The sequence below is a fragment of the Leiobunum rupestre genome, chromosome 4, assembly GCF_980474605.1.
Source record: "Leiobunum rupestre chromosome 4, qqLeiRupe1.1.hap1, whole genome shotgun sequence".
Classification (NCBI taxonomy): domain Eukaryota; kingdom Metazoa; phylum Arthropoda; class Arachnida; order Opiliones; family Sclerosomatidae; genus Leiobunum; species Leiobunum rupestre.
Window position 1 is genome coordinate 23,344,142 of NC_143387.1, and position 18,712 is coordinate 23,362,853.

The 18,712-nt window shown below is 36.6% G+C and overlaps 1 protein-coding gene across 1 annotated transcript; it reads left to right on the plus strand.

The window, feature by feature from the left end:
- Nucleotides 1-777: 777 nt before the first annotated feature.
- On the plus strand, nucleotides 778-7,633 carry LOC149947197 (nose resistant to fluoxetine protein 6-like). Its single transcript, XM_090172661.1, has 11 exons — nucleotides 778-879; nucleotides 1,307-1,483; nucleotides 1,551-1,644; nucleotides 2,606-2,695; nucleotides 2,779-2,944; nucleotides 4,071-4,150; nucleotides 4,214-4,345; nucleotides 4,438-4,555; nucleotides 5,264-5,450; nucleotides 5,903-6,045; nucleotides 7,218-7,633. The coding sequence occupies exons 1-11, from the start codon at nucleotides 822-824 to the stop codon at nucleotides 7,446-7,448; spliced, it is 1,476 nt and encodes a 491-aa protein (XP_090028787.1). The 5' UTR covers nucleotides 778-821; the 3' UTR covers nucleotides 7,449-7,633.
- Nucleotides 7,634-18,712: the final 11,079 nt, after the last annotated feature.

Below are 18,712 nucleotides of genomic sequence, written 5' to 3' on the forward strand. Positions count from 1 at the left end.
TTTAGCTTTTTCTTGGGTTTTGGCACTGGATAAAATTTTACTCCACCTGTACCTGGTTTACTTGATATATTATAATTTTAAATGTTCGGAAAACGCAATATTTTTCCATTTTTAAGAATCAATAAATAATGGGCGAACTTAAAATATAAATTTAACTACAAACGTTTTCTTATCCCTCGTCATTTTCAAATTCGAACACAACCGTTTTTTATTTTTCTAAAAGCCTCTTTTCTCCATGGCCAGAGGGAGCCAGGGAGCTAGTTAACTTTATCACGTGACAAAATTTTCCTAGGATAAATCTCTCTCTATCCACCCGTTTGGGGGAGTGTGGCATAAAAAAAACGAATAGAGCTGCGACGATTTTTTCATCTCCTTTATTTATTTATCTATGATTGTGCGGGACTTCCGTATAGCAGCATAATGCCGCAGCTATAGCTGCAGTCCCAGGTTTTCCTTGCCTAAATCGGTCCTTGATGAAGATTGCCCTCCTTTGAAAAATGGCTGAAGGATTCCAAAATTGACAGTTTCTTAATCACACTTTTTTAAGTTTTTGGTCTTTCGGTTTCCCTTTCCATTAAAAGTCCTAAAGTTTAATTTTATCTTATGGAAAATCTGCGGTTAGTAGTGGCACAGTGGTACGTTGCGGAGTAAACCGTTATCTAAACCAACCAAGAAGAGCTAAAAGAAAACTTATCTTCTAAGAATAAATCTTAGACTAAGTTCATCTAGTCTTTATTATTAATTTAAAATTTTCTTTCATTTTTTGTAGGAGTGTTTTGGGAGTTATTGTCTTAGCAAATGTAATTGGCACATTTTATGAAATGTTCACCGCAACTCAGTCCTCGACGGACATATCAGCTGAAGCGAACGTAAAACAAAGTATGTTTATTACAGTATTTCTTAAAAAATTGGAATTAATTGAATATATTACATAAAATTATTGGATACTTTATTATAGCGATACACTAGGTAATTATAGACAGTAATAGAAAACCTTGGTTGTATTTGCTACAATTTATAAAAAAAACATGAAAAACTAGGCTTAGCTAGTTCTCCGACTAGTTTAATTCTTCTTGTGCAAAAATAACGACGTTTTTGTTTAAAAGCGACGCATGCATCAAACCGCAAATAGTGTTTTTTTAATTATTGTACTGCTTTTCAAAGTGAAATTGGACCCGTTTCCATTTTGGGAGACAGATCTGGGAGATAATTTTATTACTAATTGAATTTTTTTAAGAAATAATTTTAAAATGCATTTTTAATGTTAAGAAAAACTTTTTCTTTTAATTTTCTCGGTTTATTTTAGGCATTTTAGGAAAAATACTCTTGTCATTTTCTGTTCGCCGGAACTTCGTCCAAGGGTTCGAGATTCAACACAAGAGTATCGCTCAAAATTTAGACTTCATTTACGGGTTACGATACCTTTCCATGTGGTGGGTCTTTCTGATCCACGCGTATGTCCTGGTCCAAAAACAACTACTAAGTAAAACAATGCTCCTACTCTATAAATAAGTATCACTAACGGAAATCTGAGCTCTTTATATTTTTAGAAAACATTCACAACATTGATGATCATAGAAAAAGTGTGTTGTTTTTAATGGTTGAAAATGGATACATAGCAGTGGAAACATTTCTTTTCATCGCGTAAGTTGGTCTCACATTTATGCATTCAATTAAGAGAAAAACAACGATACAATTTGTAATTTCCCAAGCTGAAGTCGGAACATATCGAACATTGTGTTCGCGTAGTTGGAAAACTCCGTGGAAACAAATTTAAAGTTCCTTTTTTGAAAGTTTCTATGCGTATAATGTTGAAATATAATAAAATGTTGATCGGCTAAATTTGAAGGTTTAACGTTTAAATTTTGTCGAAATTAAAACGCCTTAAGACAGTTAAGTTGGGAATTTTAGCTTCGCCTCATTATATTATTTAGTTTATTCTACATTACACATATATTTTCAACTTATTTTGTACATGTATTACTATGTGAAATTGTTACGCCCGAAATTGGATCTTTGGGGTCTTTCGACTCGTGCTTGAGTTCAATTCGTTGATTATTTTTTCAAATGGAACTACGGCTATCGTGATAATGGATATGATAATTCCAATCCTAGAAACCCCTCAATTTAAAAAAAAATCCAAATTACAACAAATCCTATACAGTAAACTAATTGATCGGACAAAAATATTTTAAGTTTAGTAGTAGACCTCACTCTGCTCATTAAATTATAAATCGTACTAAAACATAAGGTTAAGTCGAGGTCAATTATGGTTGGGGAAATACTATTATTTAGATATCTTAGGAAAAAGCCCTGGATAGCTGTTCAGTAATAGTTACTGCTCTCCGATTCGATTATGACCTTTCGAAGACGAAACGCAAACGTTTCTTAATAAAAAAAACTCTCCACGGGTTCTACCTAAAATAACAAATTTATAAATAACGTCTCTGGTTCAGGTACATTGTTCTTAATATCATCTTTTAGCAGATGAACTGGGAAATTAGCTATTTCATTTTACATAGTCTTGTATTTTGGAATTTGTACTAATAAATTTAATTTTAGTTGCGTGTCACCCTAGAAATAAAATTTATTTGTACGATTCTAGGGCCGTACTTTTGTCATACAAAGCTCTGAAGGATAACAAAAACTCCAAACCTTACAAGCCTATTCAAGCTTTCATTTGCAGAGTATGGAGGTATAATCTGTTAACATTTAAGAAGTGTGAAAGTAGTTTCCATATTCTCAATAAATAATTTTTATCAACGTTTTTCTTTCAAGGCTATTGCCTTCTATCCTCTTAACTATTGGAATAGCTTTAATTTTCCCATTGCTGTCTTCGGGGCCAATGTGGAATTTCGTTTCTGGAGACATATACCGTAAGTGTCGGAAGAACTGGTGGGCCAATGTTTTATTTGTCAACAATTTTCTTCAATTCAACGAAATGGTGAGTTTATCTGCTGAATTCCGAAAGGATAACCACATTTTAAACTCGTTCCTTTTCGATCTACTCTCAAATTTCACATTGGATAATTTCTGCCTGTACCCCACGTGCTGATTAAAACTAATATTGATAATGTCAAATTAAATAAATAATGTTGATCAGATAGGAGATAGGGGCCCCTTCGTTACCAGAGGGAGGAGGGATGTTGAGGGAACCGTTTAAGCTCGAAAACTAGGAGCTCAGCAAGAGCAGGGGCCCATTCATTACAAGGGAGAGAAAGGATGTTAAGGGAGCCATTAAAGCCTGAAAACTAGGGGCTCAGGAAGAGCAGATGCCCATTAGTTACAAGGGAGAGAAGAGATATCAAGTAAACCAACGAAACTCGAAAACTAGGGACTCAGCAAGAGCAGGGGCCCATTCGTTACAAGGGAGAGAAGGGATGTTGAGGGAACCAACGAAACTCGAAAACTAGGGGCTCAGCAAGAGCAGGGGCCCTTTCGTTACAAAGGGGAGGAGGGATATCAAGGGAGCCATTAAAGCTATATAACTAGGGCTCAGGAAGAGCAGGAGCCCATTCGTTACAAGGGAGATAAGGGATGTCGAGGGAACCAAAGAAACTCGAAAACTAGGTGCTCAGTTAGAGCAGGTGCCCCTTAGTTACAAGGGAGAGAAGTAATGTCAAGGGAACCAAAGAAACTCGAAAACTAGGGGCTCAGCAAGAGGCACATATATCATAAGGTGGAGAAAGATGTCGTGGCCCCAAAGAAGCTTGAAGCCTAGGGGTTCTGCATTGATAGCTAAAATGTTACATTCCCGTATAAAAACTACATGAGATTAAAAACAGAAGATAAAATGCAATTTTCTTCAATCATATGAAATCAGTAGAAAATGCGCAACCAATTTTTGCGGTATTAGTGCTTATAAAAATGCATATGGTAATCCATATGTATATTCAGGTATATCAGCAGTTGAAAGTCTATGTTGCGCTATGCGCCTAACTAGTTAAATAAACATTCTGAATGAAACGATTAGTGTTAGCGGCAAAATATCTAATATAAAATGATAGTGAAAGTCCAAAATGCTCCTGCTATCGATCAAAACTGTAATAATGTCAATTTCATTATTATAGTGTGTATTTACAACGTGGTACCTGCCAGCAGATGTGCAATGTTACCTTTTGGGCATTATCTACGTTGTCTGTTACATCGCGTAAGTTAGATATGAAAACCGTAATATTCTTAGAGTAAAACGTGTGTCGCCCCTTTCATTTAGTAAGCCGCTCGCTGGAATTATCTTCCTAGCCTTTCTTGTGGCATGCTCTATCCTCTCTTCAGGGATAATGACTTTTTTATATCAGTACCCGCCAACGAATTTACACGGGAACCTCATTTGGACAGATCCAGTGTAAGTTTTGTTTTACGAATTAAATATTTTTATAGTAAAAACTATATACGTAAATACGAATCTTTATGAAATTCAATTTTTTTTCTTGACAGTGTTGGAATCAACTATATGACTCGTATGTACGCGTCTACTCACGTTCACATATCAGTGTATGCAATTGGTCTTTTCACGGGAACAGTTCTTGCCACAAAGAAGATTCAGCTAAGTCAGGTTAGCTTTAATGTAATAATAAAAATACCTTAACGTTACTCATTCATGTGAAACAAACGTAATTTCACCGTCATCTAAATAAATTGACCTTTGACTTAAACCAACTGTACTTAAATAGAACTAAGGCGAAGATGGGGAAACGAGCATTAAGGTGTTCGTTATTTCAAAGACATGTTTTATTAACGTTCCTTTAAAACGATACATTTTAAACTGGACGAACAACGTCAATGTAGGAGTTATGAGAAAATGGATTGAAACTGCAACTCATAAGAATTGAAATATAATAGAATTATGCGTTTTGTGATACGGCATATTAATCTTAATTAAATCACAGCCGCACATTTATCTTAAGTAAATGGTAAATTTTCTGTATTTAATAAGAACCGAATATAGTCATTACAAAACTAAACACATCGAACATCAAGAATGTATTTAGGTTAGCATATAATATGTAGCTGCAACCATAGCCTTGTTTTCAAGATTCTCGGAAAATATTTTAAGTCTACGATATACCTGAGTGGTTTTCCACTTAGTGGGTGATATGCACGCGAGGAATGGTGGAAGGAGGTGGTTTTCCTTCCGGGAATCTAGAGGCCTGCATATTCTCCGTTCCCCTGAACACATTCTGGATAACACATATATTGCGAACTTTCTATGAAAAAACTCGTGGCATATTAGAAATTTTATAATATCGAAATTTAATTTCAGGCGATGGTTCGAATTGGTTGGATTTTATCCACACTCATCGCGTTAGCGGTTCTAGTCGTGCCTTACCCGTGGCAAGCAGGTGGGAAATACTCTCTGGCTGAATCCGCAAGTTACGTCTCATGGTACAGAACAGGATGGGCGTTGTCTCTCGCCTGGATCTCAATCGCCTGCTTTACTGGAAAAGGAGGTTAAGTGTTAACAAGAACCGATTTACGTGGTGTTATTCTGTCAGCCCCAATTTTGAATTCAGGTCTAGATTGCCATTTCTTGAAAGGAATACGAAACTTTATTTAGAAGTATTAGTATATTAATTAATTAATAAATTATTATAATAATTCATTTTTTTATAGTTACGATATATAGCATATTAATCACATTTCATTAATATTTATTTTCCTGAATATGAATACGTTGTTTTTACATTAAATATCATTTTTCCCATTAATAATTTATATTATGAATAGTACATACTTGTTGCAAAACTTTCCAATAGTATAATTAGAAGTAGTAAGAAATTTAAATTAATAAATACATGGAAATGAAAAATATGCTGGTTCCCGGTTTTCTCTCGCATAAATATGTTCTTCGTGTTAATATCTGGTGATACGGTGCTAAGCGTTTAATCTTTTCATTTGGCAGGGATTGCGAACTACCTTTTGTCTTTTTCTGTCTACAAGCCTCTGGGACAAATCACATTCATGGCGTATTTACTGCACTATTTTGTAATTTACCTTTATATTGGTTCGACTGTTGTTCCCATGGCGTATAATCACCTTGTAATGGTAAGATGCTCTTCGTTAACGATCACTTAAAACTCTCAATTTAAGACTGATAAAATTGTCGTATGGCTTGAAGGATAGATTAAGTCTCCAAATATCGTTTTACCACTAAAAAGATCTTGAAAATTAAACATAAAATGCAATTTGAATTTGGTTTTTATCTATAACCGCTAAAGAGTTACATTTCATATTATTTTCTGTACAACCTTACTAGCTGGACTCGCTTACAAAGCAAACGGCAAACGGCAAACTTCCGTCTCTTCTTGGCTCGCTACGTCGCGAGACACGACGTGGAGTTGGTGGTGGAACCTTGAGGTGGTTTAAATTATTAATGAAATATAAATAATTATAACTCTTTTACTGTTAAAGATTGAAACAAAATGTATATTGTATTTATTATTTATTTTTCAAGTTATGTCTAATGGCTAATGGTTAAAAGGTTTTTCAGCCTGAGCCTTTCTGTAAGCATAGTGCTAAATTACATTTATATTTGCGTCCCAAAGCCGGCCAGACGTTCAAAATTCTTTTTTTGGGGCCACTTGATTTCCTAAAGCTAGCCAAATATGGTGAGCACTCTTCGAAGGTTTAAATTATTCTTACAATAAAGAAGAGTAGTTTTCCCAAAAAAAATATACTGTATTTTTTGGTCGCTTAGTAGGAATTTTCGTCCTTATGCAATTATTAAGGTAGGCCAACCCGCCGGCGCCGCCACTGAACACACGTATGGAACATAAACGGTGGGGTAGCTTAGTGGTTCGCACTTCTCATCGTAGCAAATGTAGCCGAGCTCGATCGTATCTTTCGGCACTGGGTGAAAACTGAGAACAACTCCTTCAGCGTAGAGTTTTAAAGTTCTTTTTGCACTGGCTAAAGAGGTTTGCCCACGAGTTCTTCGGTTTGCCTTTTCTATAAAAAAAAAACTTTGTGGTTAGTGTAGGTAGTGGTTGGGTCTCGCGGAATGAAGGGCTTGCCACCAACCCTTCTACGCATTGTAACCCGGTCACCTGATTTAGAGGCATTAAAAGTCGCTAGCTGACTTGGGCCTAAGGTGGTGCCTTGGTTAATATTATTATTATAACATATTTATAGGCTTATGCTTCGCTCGGGTATCGTGTTCCGTATCTTTATCGCAATAACTGAACTTTTGTCTTAAGTATTAAAACGATATGTTATAGGTGTACTACTTCTTTGGACTCTCGTGTATCTCGCACATTGCTGGTTTCATTGGCCACATTTTAGTGGAAACACCGTTTTCCAATGTCGGTAGAATTGCGCTGGATTTTTGGCCTTTGAATAGAAAGGCCTTTTCGGCGAGTGCAGCGAATGAAACTAGCCACAAGCATCAAAATGGAACCACGAATGGAGTACACAAATCAATTGATACGAATGGAAGTACAAATATGTAGTATTTATGTATTTAAATTAAATCATTTAAATCAGTATTTGTAAAAAGAATTACCTAACATCTCGACTTCAATGAAATGTGAAATGAATCAGTTAGAGTTAGTTACTTCTTGACTTATTGATTGCGTAATCTGATTCCGTTTTCATTGAATTATGCAAAATCTTTCCTTAATATTTTAATAATTAAATTAAACAATTTTGCCCATTTTCTAAGAATCTTTCACTTTTAGGTTTAAGACCATTAATATTTATGTAAAAAGTAGTCGCTTATAAAACTAGAATTAGGTTTTATGTTATTATTTAAAAAACAGACGTTATTTTTAAAATGGCTTAGTGTTTTAAAAAATGTTCTCAAATAGCTGATCGCGCTCGATTGAAGATATGAATATCGCAAACCGCGAGACGTTTCGTATTCACACAAATACGTCTGATAGGCGCATAATTTTCGTGTGAAATGACCCGTTAACAAAGGAACGAAATATTTACAGTATTTATTGCAATTATTTATTGTACCATTTGGTGTGGAAACTTTAAAAATACTTTGTTCAGTTTGATGCTCAAATAAAACTATTAAATGTATCAGATTTATTTTTATTATTAAGTTTAGTTTTAGATATTAAAAATATTTTGCTAGAAATAAATTTAAATGACAGAGAGACCGGTCTCTACATGGTAAACATTTTCAGCAAAGAGCTCAAGATCAATCTCCGTACTTAAGCCAACTGGTACATGTATGAAACCGTCGAACTTTGGCTTTAAATATAAAAATAAATCAGTCGTCTAGCGACTTATTATGACTTTAAACAGACACATACATCTTTTTAACTCAAAGAAATTTACTTTCATAACGCTAAAAGATATAAAAAGTAAAATATTGTACAGCCATGATTTTCGATACTGATTAGTGTATACTTGTTGAGATTTCGGCCGCCCTTGAATCCTTGTTTTTATATTTTGGTCAATATCCATAAAAATCAGGAATTATGGAATTCATATACAGGGTGTTTAAATTTAATCACCCCAAGCATTTTGCTCAAAAACTATATTACCTAGAAATGTGAAATTACCAGGATGTACACTATCGAGGAAGGTCGTTGTTATTTGTAAATTTCATCAAATTCGTGACATTTTTCACGGTTTTGGTTTTTTTGTTCACCAGGTGGTAGACGAAAACTGTCATGGAACAAGTTGTAGAGCTTACTCGAAAATCGTAAATTAATTTTTTTGGTCAGAATAGGCCAATGAAAAATAACAAGTTGGTAGTATGTGGCCAAAGCCTTTTCACAACTAAAAGAAACCTATCTAAATTGTAATGTTTGTATGACTGCTAATAATAAAATAAAAATTGTTAAAAACATTTTTTTATTCGTAATTAATTTTGAGATAAAAATAATTTCCGAAAGTGTTACAAAATTTAAAATTGTTCCAGTCTTATACTAAATAAGGTTCAATAATTCCACCTTCCGCCGCTGTACACGTTCGTGGGCGATACAGCATATTTTGAAATTAACCACGGACCATAGCTGTAGTTACTGCAATAATTCTCCAGCGCAAGTCTTCTCTAGTGACTGGCGTCTTATAAACTTCCTCCTTCACGAATCCCCACAAGAAATAGTCTGGCGGTGTCAAAGCAAGGGAACTAGGAGGCCATCGCACTTGACCTATAATTCCAATCCAACGCCCAGAGAACTCGGTGTTAAGGAATTGTACCACACCTCTTTGCTGGTGAGAAGGCGCACCGTCATGCTTGAACACAAGGTGTGGGATGTCGATCAAAGGTACATATCCCAACGTTTTTGCAACTTCATTGTGTAGGAAGGCCAAGTAGAAAAAAAGGTCCAATATCGCGATTTCGTAGTAAACCAGCGCAGATGTTGAAAGAAATTGGACCTGATTGTGGTGATAAAATCCCCTCATGTGGTTCTTCTGTCTGGTAAACGGGCCGTCTCTCGAGAATAAGCACTCATCGGACACGAAGAGCTAACGGGGGAAATTTTCATTTGCATGGCCAGGGTACTGAACCAGTTGCAAAAGTCCAATCTAAGTCACCTATCATCATCGTTAAGTTCTTGGTGAATCGTGGCACGGTATGGATGAAAGTTATAGTGGTCAAGGACACTAGACATAATACGTTGACAAGTCCCAATCAGAGTATGCCATTCTTATACTTGCTCGAGGGTACACGACCAAGTAGGGCGATGATTGTGTTTTCCATATTAATGTTATAATGTAACCTTCCGCGGAATCTGGGATTAACGTGCCAAATATCTCAGTGAACAATTGACCATTCCGACCAAGCCAATTTCAGCTATTGTTTTCGAGTATACTCTACAACTTGTTCATCGACAGTTTTCATCTACCACTTAGCGTTAAAAAAATAAAAATTACAAAACCGTTCAAAATGTCACGATTTTTCTGAAATTTACACCTTCCCCGATAATGTACTTCCTGATTATTTAACATTTCTATGTAACATAGTTTTTGCTAGGAGGATGTAAATACTGGAGGGGAAATATGGGATTCATAGGCCTGGCAATGTGAGGAATTCGGACATAAGGTACTAGAGACACCTAGCGGACACCGTAGTCAAAATTTCGTCCGCGTGTTCGTTGGGACTTGGTTAGAAATGCGTGCCGGTTTTAAAATCGTGTTAAAGATTTATTTATTTTGTCTTCAAATTAAATAAACATCTCCGAAAATAGTTTCGTAGAATCCAGGTAGAATATTCGTGTTTCAACGTGTACAAAAAATCCTTGTGAATAGAATGAAAAGTGGGCAAAATTTATAGAGACAAAATATTCCGCCTATTTTTACGATGGCGCTACGCTCGTATGTCCGAAATTGTATAGCTCTGACGTTGACGAAGCTAAAACAGCGAGTCCGTGATGGGGGAATACAAATTTCTGTTCCAGGTACGCAGTATTATATTCCTAGGTTTTTGAGCCAATTGACTGGGGCGATCAAATCAAAACACCCTGTACAGAAATTAATATGTTAGGGGAGGGTTTACCCTTGGATTAATTAACACTAAGGATATACGGCAGACGTAGTTCTCTTCAGTAAGAAAAATAGTTCTAGCCGTTCTGAAATTGGAAACTTCATCCCCCCATTTTAACCCCTTTTAACGCGGCAAGCGGAAATTGAATTCGAGACACAGCGCCATCTTTAGAATAATCAAGGCACTATAAGATAAACGGTTTGAAAATTTTCGTTTCATTACTGTCGAATCGTTATTTCTCGAATAAATTTGATGAAATAACCCAATTTTACGTGAATAATTAGTTATTTCGAATTAAAATATTTAAATGTGAAAAAAGGAAGATAACGCAATTGTGTACTCTTGTGATTTAAAAGATTATATAATAAGTATCCTATTACGTAATAGAACACATCATCGTCTTCTGAAATGTCGCTTTCTTCACCCAGAGTTGCAACTGTTTTAGTTGAGAAGTATAACCCAGCGTTATAAAGTTCCCGTAAAATCATATTTAGCCCAGTGACTTTATCTGCATTCATAAAATATTTATTTTAATTTTCTTTTTAAAATGGTAAATAAAAATACCCTTACCGCTATATGAATGTCTTGGCAATAACTTATGGCCAAATACAATTTATCAGATGCAGTTTCGGTAAATAGGATGCGAAGAATTTCCTTGAAAATTTCATACAATAACTCATTTGGTTCCAAATTTGTGATCCAAGCTAAAACTTCAGTACTAAAAGCAAGGACTGGAAAACCAACGTACTCATTTTTTATTGAAAATTTGGCTTTGTTCCAAGTATCGTAAAACATAGTATTATAGCATTTCACTAGAAGACATTGTAGAATAAATTTGCTAATTTAAATAACTAATATATGAAAAACTTACTATCCTAATTTCATTTTCTTCCGTCGGAGGTTTTTCTTAGTCACTGGTAATTTCTAATGAAGAAAAAAAATGAAACAAAAAATTTATTTCAGCGTATAGTTACAGAGTAGAATGAACTTACGGATCATTAATTATTTTCTTTATTTTTGGCTCTGGTTTTGATGCAATTTTCTTTGATTGACCTTTGGCTTTCTTCTTGACAAGAGTGGCTTTACTTAAATATAAACTTAGTAGATCTGGAAGAAGCACCCGAAAGTTTCGGGTGCTTCTTCCAGATCTTCTAAGTTTATATTTAAGTAATCTGGTTTCTTATTTTTGGTGAGGTTTCTTTGTTTTCTTCTTTATAGGAGATGCTTTCTTTTTGATGATAGATCTGAAAGTTCATTGAGACCCACAGAGCGTTTTTCTGACTCGGACTCTGGCTTTGAACCTCTGTCGTCAATTTGCGTTGTGACATTCCTCCAATTAAAATCATCAGTATCATCATCTAAAATATTTTAACATAAAAGATTAACTATCATGTGCTAAAGAAAATTTAAAATTCCATATGAATTTTGGTTAATATCAAATAAGCCAAGGCTTACCATTTTTGCTATTTTATATATTTACATTTCAGTATAATTGAATGGCTTACCTGAAGATAAATCGTCATAGCAAATTTCTTTAACCTCGTTTGGTGGATTAATGCCTAACACTTCATAAGTAAAATTCGAATACATGGTTGAAATTAATAGCAAAAATTATGGAATCAACCTCCAAGCTCCATCACTTATCCTAGTTTGCAGACGGTCTAAAAAAGGTCACGTGTGCCGCGGCAAAAGCATCCATGGTAAATTGGAACAATAGCCCCGCCACTACCTTTGCTCCCCTTTCTCGACCCCCCTTAAAGTACTTTTTAAGGAGATTCCAATGGAGCAAAAATTATTCCCCGCAAAGCATTATTTAAAAAGTTAATTAAAAATTTCCCAAAAACTATGCATTGGCGCCTTACGGTGCCGCTTTCTCGCTTCGCTCGAGCGCTGGGGACCCGGACCGGTGCCCCCCCCCCCAGCCCCGTTCTTATAATCATCATGGGTGCATATATAAACACCATTAAATATATCTCCTTAAGTATTAATTCCCGAAAAATTATGTTTCGCATTAAAAAGCAAAAGGATAACAATAATGCAAAAAGTTTTAACCGCAATTTATTATTTAGAAAGATATGATAAATGTAACATTGTTACTTGCCAATGGTTGCCATCCATTTTTACCACGGAAAATATGACATATTTCTAGATTTTTGTACGTGTAAACTAAAAGTAAAACTCTTGTAATCACTCACTTCGCTCGAGCGCTGTGGGCGCCGGCGCCACCCCAGCCCCATTCCTGCCAATCAAGCTGTGCCATCTATAACGCGACCTAGAGGACAGTACCTAGTATAGTCTCTTGTGGTGCGAATTAAACAAGGGAGAGCGACTGAGAGATGAATCGATCCCACACGAAGGAGAGTTCCCTCCTCCTGGATGCATATATTAACCCCACCTACGGACATCAGTTCCAGTGAAATCGTACCTAGTATCTAATGAATTGAATTCGCCGTAAAAAAAACATTTTCGGTTTGGACACTTTAAAAATTTAGTAATATCTTGCCGTTAAATGTCATTCGTCATCAGTCCTACGTTATCCAACACGGACAAACATCTCGTATTTCCCGAGAAAATCTCAAAATATGTCGTATTTTACGCGAGTTTTACGAGGTAAAAATTTCTGGCAAGTAACAATTTTATATTTATCATATCTTTCTAAAGTCCGATTTCCGAAAGGGCAAAAACGGCGCGACGGCGAGCTCTCTTCGCCGCGGAGTGAATTCTACGCCCCGAACCGTTCGGTTCGTACATTTTTAAAATTAGTATAACTTAAAAATGAATTATTTGCGGCTTATAATTTTTGCACCATTAGGTTCCCCTTAATAATTACGTTTGTAAGGTGCAACTAAAAATTGGAAAACATATGGCGGGGCTATTGTTCCAAATTGAAGCGTCCATTTCCGTTTTGACTTTTTCTGCCCATAAATCGCGTTCGGAACAGCCATTTTGAATTTTTTGCTCTCTAGCGTATATGCTTAGTGTTAATTAATCCAAGGTTAACGCTAAGATAAAACCTCATCCTCATACATCTTTAAAGCGGCTTTCTACGTCGTTTTAATGTCCTCCGTTGGATTGTTGTAGGCAAAGATCAATAAATAATGCAAAAATCAGATGGACCAAAATTTATTGACTTGGAATTCCGATCCGCTGAGGTAGAGATCAAAGTTTTCACACCCAAAAAGAATGGCGAGAGCCTCCCGCTCAATTTGAGGGTAGCGTTTTTCCGTTTCGGTGAGGGAACGACTCGCGAAAGCTATGATATGTTCTTTTCCGTTACAGTCATGTTGTGATAGGATTGCTCCTAGGCGAACGGGACTGCCGTCCACAATTACGGAGGTTGTCCTCTGTGGATCGAAAAAGTTTAGGGTTGCGCAACTCTTTAAACTTTCCTTGATGTTGTCCATTGTTTCTTGATGTGTAGTTGTCCATATCCAGACAGTAGCGGCGCTAAGGGTGGGCTGAAGTGGGCTTTAGCCCCCCTGCATTTCTGAGAGGGGCCACATATTCATAATTAAGAGGCCACATATTTTAATTTATGAATTGTCATTATCTCTAGAAATTTGTTTTATTGCCAAAAAACTTTTTCTGTAAAAAATCTTTCAATATAAATTTGTTTACTCAAAAAGGTAGTAGACCATAAACATATAGATTCGGGAGGAAGGGAGCGGAAATTGAGAGAAAGTTGAATAGAAAGGGGCTTATGGAAATTTAGGGAAATATCCCAGGCATGCACGTGTCCCCTCCAGGTCGGATACAAGGTCAGTAGGGGGTCCAGAAAACGCGACGAGAGCCGCAACAATAAAACGACCTTGCTCTTCTCGCTTCCTGGAAAAATTTGGGTTTTTTCGATTTCACCACTTTTGCGAAATATGGTCAATACAAGGTTCCCGCTAAGGGTCACAAAATTCTTAGGGGCCAGAAAATAATTAGCCCACCTGTGAAAAAACCTTAGCGCCGCTACTGTATCCAGACCGTATCCTATTTTAGTAAGTTGCGCAAAGGTTCGGTGAGTGTTGCGTAGTTAGGTAAAAATCTGGCACAGTAATTGGCCAGACCCAAAAAAGGTAGTGATATCACGAGATTCATCGTCAAGCTCGATTTGATGGTAGCCCTTGTTAAGATCTAACCGCGTGAAAATAGTCATTCCATTCATTGCAAGGATAATGTCTTCAAATTTGGGGGGTAGGGCGTTCCCGAACTATAGCGCTATGAGGTAGGCGCATATCAACACAAATTCTAAGTTCACTGCTATTTTTCTTGGGTACTAAAACGAGCGGAGAAAGCCACGAGGTAGGGCCTGTAGCGGGTTCAATAATATCGGAACGAAGAAGCACTTCTATTTCCTTTTTTACAACTTCCCGTAATTGGAAAGGAACGCGTTGGTGGCGAACCGCTGTTGGTGGTATAGTAGGGTCAATGTGAAAATGAGCTCTGTAATTCTTCATTTTTCCCAAACCATTGAATAAATGGTTATATTAATTTTTTTTAAGTACGAGTGGAGCTTTGTTGTTCACCTGGCGATTCGAGGATAGCTGATAATGATGGCAATAGGTCTAATTTGCGGAGAGCTGATGCTTCAGTAATATTGAACGCCGTATTGGACGGATGTAAGACGTGAAAAGTAGCTTTAGTATGCAGGTAGTTAATGGATATTGTAGAATTGAATGTGCCAAGGAGCGGCAAAGGTTCCTGGGATGCAAAGGGATAAACCTTTAGTTTCGGCGTATCAAGGTTTGGTTGTGGAGTTAGCCTCAAATATGTGGTGTATTTTATTATGTTCACTGAAGCACCGCACTGAGAGAAAAAACTGTTGAATTTACAGAAATATTTTACAGCACCCGTTCTGTATTTTTTTAATACAGAACTGTACTGTTTAAATTACTTTATTCAAGAAATATTTACAGTATAAATTACAGGATGTTTTTAGGTATTTAAAATGCAGGGGCTTCATGTAGTATTTATCGTTGAATTGTAATATATACATACATTTTCAGTATATATTACTATTTGTTTATAGTAAAAATTAGAGGTTTGTTTCAGATATTTGTAATAAACGACAGACATGTAGTTTCTATGGTAGAAATGTTATATATGTACATATTTGTTCAGTACATATTACTATGTATTTACAGTAAAAATGAAGACGTTTTAAGGTACTTAAAATACGGTTAGTTCCTGTAGTTATTGTGCTCGAAGTTGAATTGCTACCAAACAGTAATAATCCATAAAAATGCATTATTCAAATCAACTAATATGAAGAAAAGATTTTTAGTGACATCTCGTAAAAGCACCAATGGAGTCATATTTTTAATTACCCATCAAATGAAAACAAATTCATGTTTATATATTTAAATGCAAATTCATCGCGTTAGTGTTTGTGGTTTGAACTAAGTTTAATACGTGTCTGGATTCCGAGCCGATGAGTTGCATTACTATATTGTGCACGTGTTTATGGCTCTTACTTTGGACTCTAGTTCTGCCGGAGCCTATTGGTATATATAGCAAATTTGTTGAATATTTTTTAGAATTAAAGTACCTTATTGGTTAAAATTTAATAACGGAAATGTTTAGTGTACATAAACTTATTTTTAAAAAGGGTAGTAAGAACAAATAAAATATATAATATTTCCTGGCTATATTCACGCAATTTTTAATTGTAAATTCCGTAAAATTTACAGGCGTGTTGAAAATTTTAATTATTATTTCAGTTGTATACATTACCATGATTGTGGTTGAAAATTTTACTATGAGCTATTTGTATAAATTACAGGAATCTCAAGTAAAAGTTATTTACCAAAATTTCTGTAAAAAATACAGAACATTCCTGGCTACTGTGCGTCCAGGAGTTCCATGTAATTTCTACGCAATATTTTTCTCTCAGTGCGGTATCGATAAGTGCTTCCATATCTATGCCACGGATATTGAATATTTCGATAAGTTCGAACTTCGTGGTCACAGGAGTAGCCACGAGTTGATTGGTGGTCAGAGTATGGATCAACGCTTCCCATAGTGGTTCATCATCAGCGACATATGGGCCAGTCTGGTCTCCTTCGTCGTCATAGTGTTCTGTTAAAATAGCAGCTGCTGCATACTGAGGAGGCTGTTGGTTCAGTTCGGCTTGTTTTTTGTTGCACAGTACTTAAAAATGGCCAAGTCTTCCGCACCAAATACAGTTTGTAGATCTGGCCGGGCAACTTAAGCGTCCTTGTGAATGTGGAAACGGTCCACCACAGTTGAAACATTTGAGAGTTGTAGATGGAATATTTTCAACACCTAGTTGTGAACGTGCAGTTGGAGGGCAGTATTTCCCAGACGATGATGTTTGTTGAGTTCGAGCCGTAGGTGTACTGTTGCGAAATCGTTGGTTTGGTTGCCACTGCCAGTTTATTGGTTGACGCTGGGAGAGTGGTGATTGTCTAGGATGAGTTAGAACGTAGGAGTTTTTAAGAGCATTAAGGTTTGCAACTTCTTGCCTATCCCGGTTTTCCATCGTCATAGCCTGAAGATCCGCTTGTTCGTAAGATCTTGCTAGAGTTAAAAATTCGTCAAGCGTGATATTTACGTTTCGAAGAGCTTGTCGTCGTACTTGGGACGAATTTGAGGTTTGGATAATGTGACGCATTATTTCCATGTCGACGTCGGCAAAGTCGCACGTTTTTGAGAGAGTGCGTAGATGGGTTTGAAATTCATCGATAGTTTCAGACGCACCTTGTTTAGCCTGGCGGAAGTTGAAAACCTCATAGGTGGTGTGTCGACGTGGCAGGAAGTGAGCGTTGAGAGTTTGGACAGCGAGGTCGTACGCGTCCGGAGCAGGAACTCCCGGTTGAGCCACAGCGGGTATGACGTTTAGACTGCCAAAGATGTCTTGAACTTCGTCTCCTGCATAATGTATAAGAGCATGGATTTTTTCCGTGTTGGGTTGGCAACTCCAAAAGCATCCAGGAAGGTATTGAAGCGACGAAGCAATTTTTCCCATCGAGTTGCGATGTTATCTCGATTCTCTTGGATTGAAAACTGGACGAAGTGAGGAGTCGGAAAGGCCATTGTTTGTTAGGTTAAATCGACGGATAATAAGAGAAATGAAACAATTTGAAAGTGATCACGCGCTGGGGCTCGGAATTGGAATGATGTTCTGGAAGATTCTTTGAAAGTTAGGGTTCGTTAAAATACTTTTAGTAGTCTTGAGATGTTGGTTTGTGATGCTGCTAAGGCGCAAATATTCCGAAGAATTGATGCACGTAGGTGTCAAATGAATCTCCATCGCCAATTTAATGTCCTCCGTTGGGTTGTTGTAGGCAAAGTTCAATAAAAAATGCAAAAATCAGATGGACCGAAATTTATTGACAACGACTCTTCTACCGTCTTATTTCTTTTCTTTTTGTTAAAATAACTCTCGTTTCTAATTTCATGCGAGCACGCGATTTCCGCGCGTGGCGACTCTTTCACATTCTCTTTTACGATAATGTAAAGAATAAATTAGGATAAAATAGTGGATATTACAGTCGTCTCTACCCACGAAGATAATTGTACTATAAATAGACAATAGGAAAACTAATGCGCAGGAGAATATAAAAATGTGTTCATGACCTAGCGCAATCGCAACTGAAGAGGTTTTAATGTTATCCCTCATTAATGTACATTGATTTTCCGGCTTTAGCATTTTTAATAAATGAAGACATATTTTGTATATAAGACTAAATTAGAAATTGAATGGGTGGTTCTGAATTCTATGTAGACTTCCAAATTTTCATCACCACGATTTCAGCAGAAAGTGTCGGCCAAAAAACAACTGCTGAATAAATTGAATATTCTGCATCTTCAATTTTAATACGTACCTGCGCAGGCTACCGCTGATTTTTCATAAGACGGTTCGGAAGAAAATTTAGTGCGGCGCAGAATACATCATAATGTGATTTCTAAAACTGTTACATCAGAAAATTTGGTTTTTACCTCTCCGAGGAGGGGTTATACAACGACCGTGTCTGTCTGTGGGTGGGTCTGTGGGTGGGTCTGTGGGTGTGTCTGTCTGTCAGGACTGCGAACGCGTTCGCATTTTCGGTGCAAAGTGTAATCACTGCGTACGCAGTTTCTCAAAGGGTTGGCAAAACCACCGTGTGACGGTGAGCGTTAGCGGATGCATTTGCGGTTTGGTTTGGATGGTGTTTTTTCGCTCACCGTCGTGACGGTTTGGTGTATTACGGTTTTTGTAATGTTTATGCGTAGGTTGTGAGTGTTGAATTTGTTGTGTTTGTGTTCTGACGGATGTGC